Genomic DNA, 941 nt, shown 5'->3' with positions numbered 1-941 from the left:
CCGTCAGCGAAGCCCTGCTTCACACCCCGCAGGAGTACTTTGACGGGATCGTTAGCAAGATTGAGCAGAGCGCCATGTACCTCTACGAGCACCTTGCTGAGTGCATTGGCGTGGTGCCGACGATGCCGCAGGGGTCGATGTATGTGTTTTCCAAGATTGAGTTGGAGAAGTTCAAGGACATCAAGACCGACGTGGAGTTCTTTGAGAAGCTGCTGGAAGAGGAGAACGTTCAGGTGCTGCCAGGAAGCATCTTCAACCTGCCAGGCTTCATGCGGGTGACGACGACGCGGCCGGTTTCGGTGTACCGTGAGGCCGTGGAGCGCATCAAGGCCTTCTGCCAGCGCCATGCCGCATAGAAGGCGTCAGCAATGTTTTTGACCGCCCATTTCCTTCGGACGCTCCACTACTCAACGACTTCGCCTCTGCTTCTGCAAACGTCGATGATTTTCTGTGTGTGTGGCTGTGAAGAGAGATGAGGACTGCATTCCTGGCTGGGGTTCTCTTTTTTCTTGTTGTGTGCGGGGGAGGGGAGGGAATTCTTATTTCTCCGAGGGCTCTGTGCCCGAGGGTTTTGATGTGTGCCGCACGTTTTCCTCGTGTTTTTTTTTCTTTTTCAGATGTTTTTTGTTTACTTTTACATTTTGGCTGTTGAAGAGGCTTGGGAGGGGGGGAGCTCTCTTTGCCGGCCCAAATCACCAGTAGGCTGGATCGTGTGACGGATGTTTTTTTTTGTTTCTCATTTTTCAAGACGTCAATAACAATTCTTTTTTTTTGAAAGGCATTGATAACTTTTTTTTAATTTAATGGTGGGCGAATCTCTCTTGTTCTCCCTACCAGCACATCTCTACTTGGCATGCCGCCCGCTGCCACGCCTCCTGCTTTCTGCACGTCTGTCTGTCTGCGCGTGTGTCTGTCTGCGCGTCAGCTTCCATCGATTTTTC

At 51.3% G+C, this 941-nt stretch overlaps 1 protein-coding gene across 1 annotated transcript, besides 1 other annotated feature; it reads left to right on the top strand.

The window, feature by feature from the left end:
- TraAM80_10284 (tyrosine aminotransferase) lies at positions 1–356 on the top strand (the record flags this gene model as incomplete). Its single annotated transcript, XM_029386917.1, has 1 exon — positions 1–356. A coding segment is annotated over one exon (356 nt), but the record flags the coding sequence as incomplete, so codon positions are not given.
- Positions 357–875: 519 nt separating this feature from the next.
- Positions 876–917: a microsatellite.
- Positions 918–941: the final 24 nt, after the last annotated feature.

The sequence above is a fragment of the Trypanosoma rangeli genome (assembly GCF_003719475.1).
Source record: "Trypanosoma rangeli strain AM80 chromosome Unknown Tra_15.4_contig_00875, whole genome shotgun sequence".
Lineage (NCBI taxonomy): Eukaryota > Euglenozoa > Kinetoplastea > Trypanosomatida > Trypanosomatidae > Trypanosoma > Trypanosoma rangeli.
This window is presented reverse-complemented; position numbering and strand designations above follow the sequence as displayed.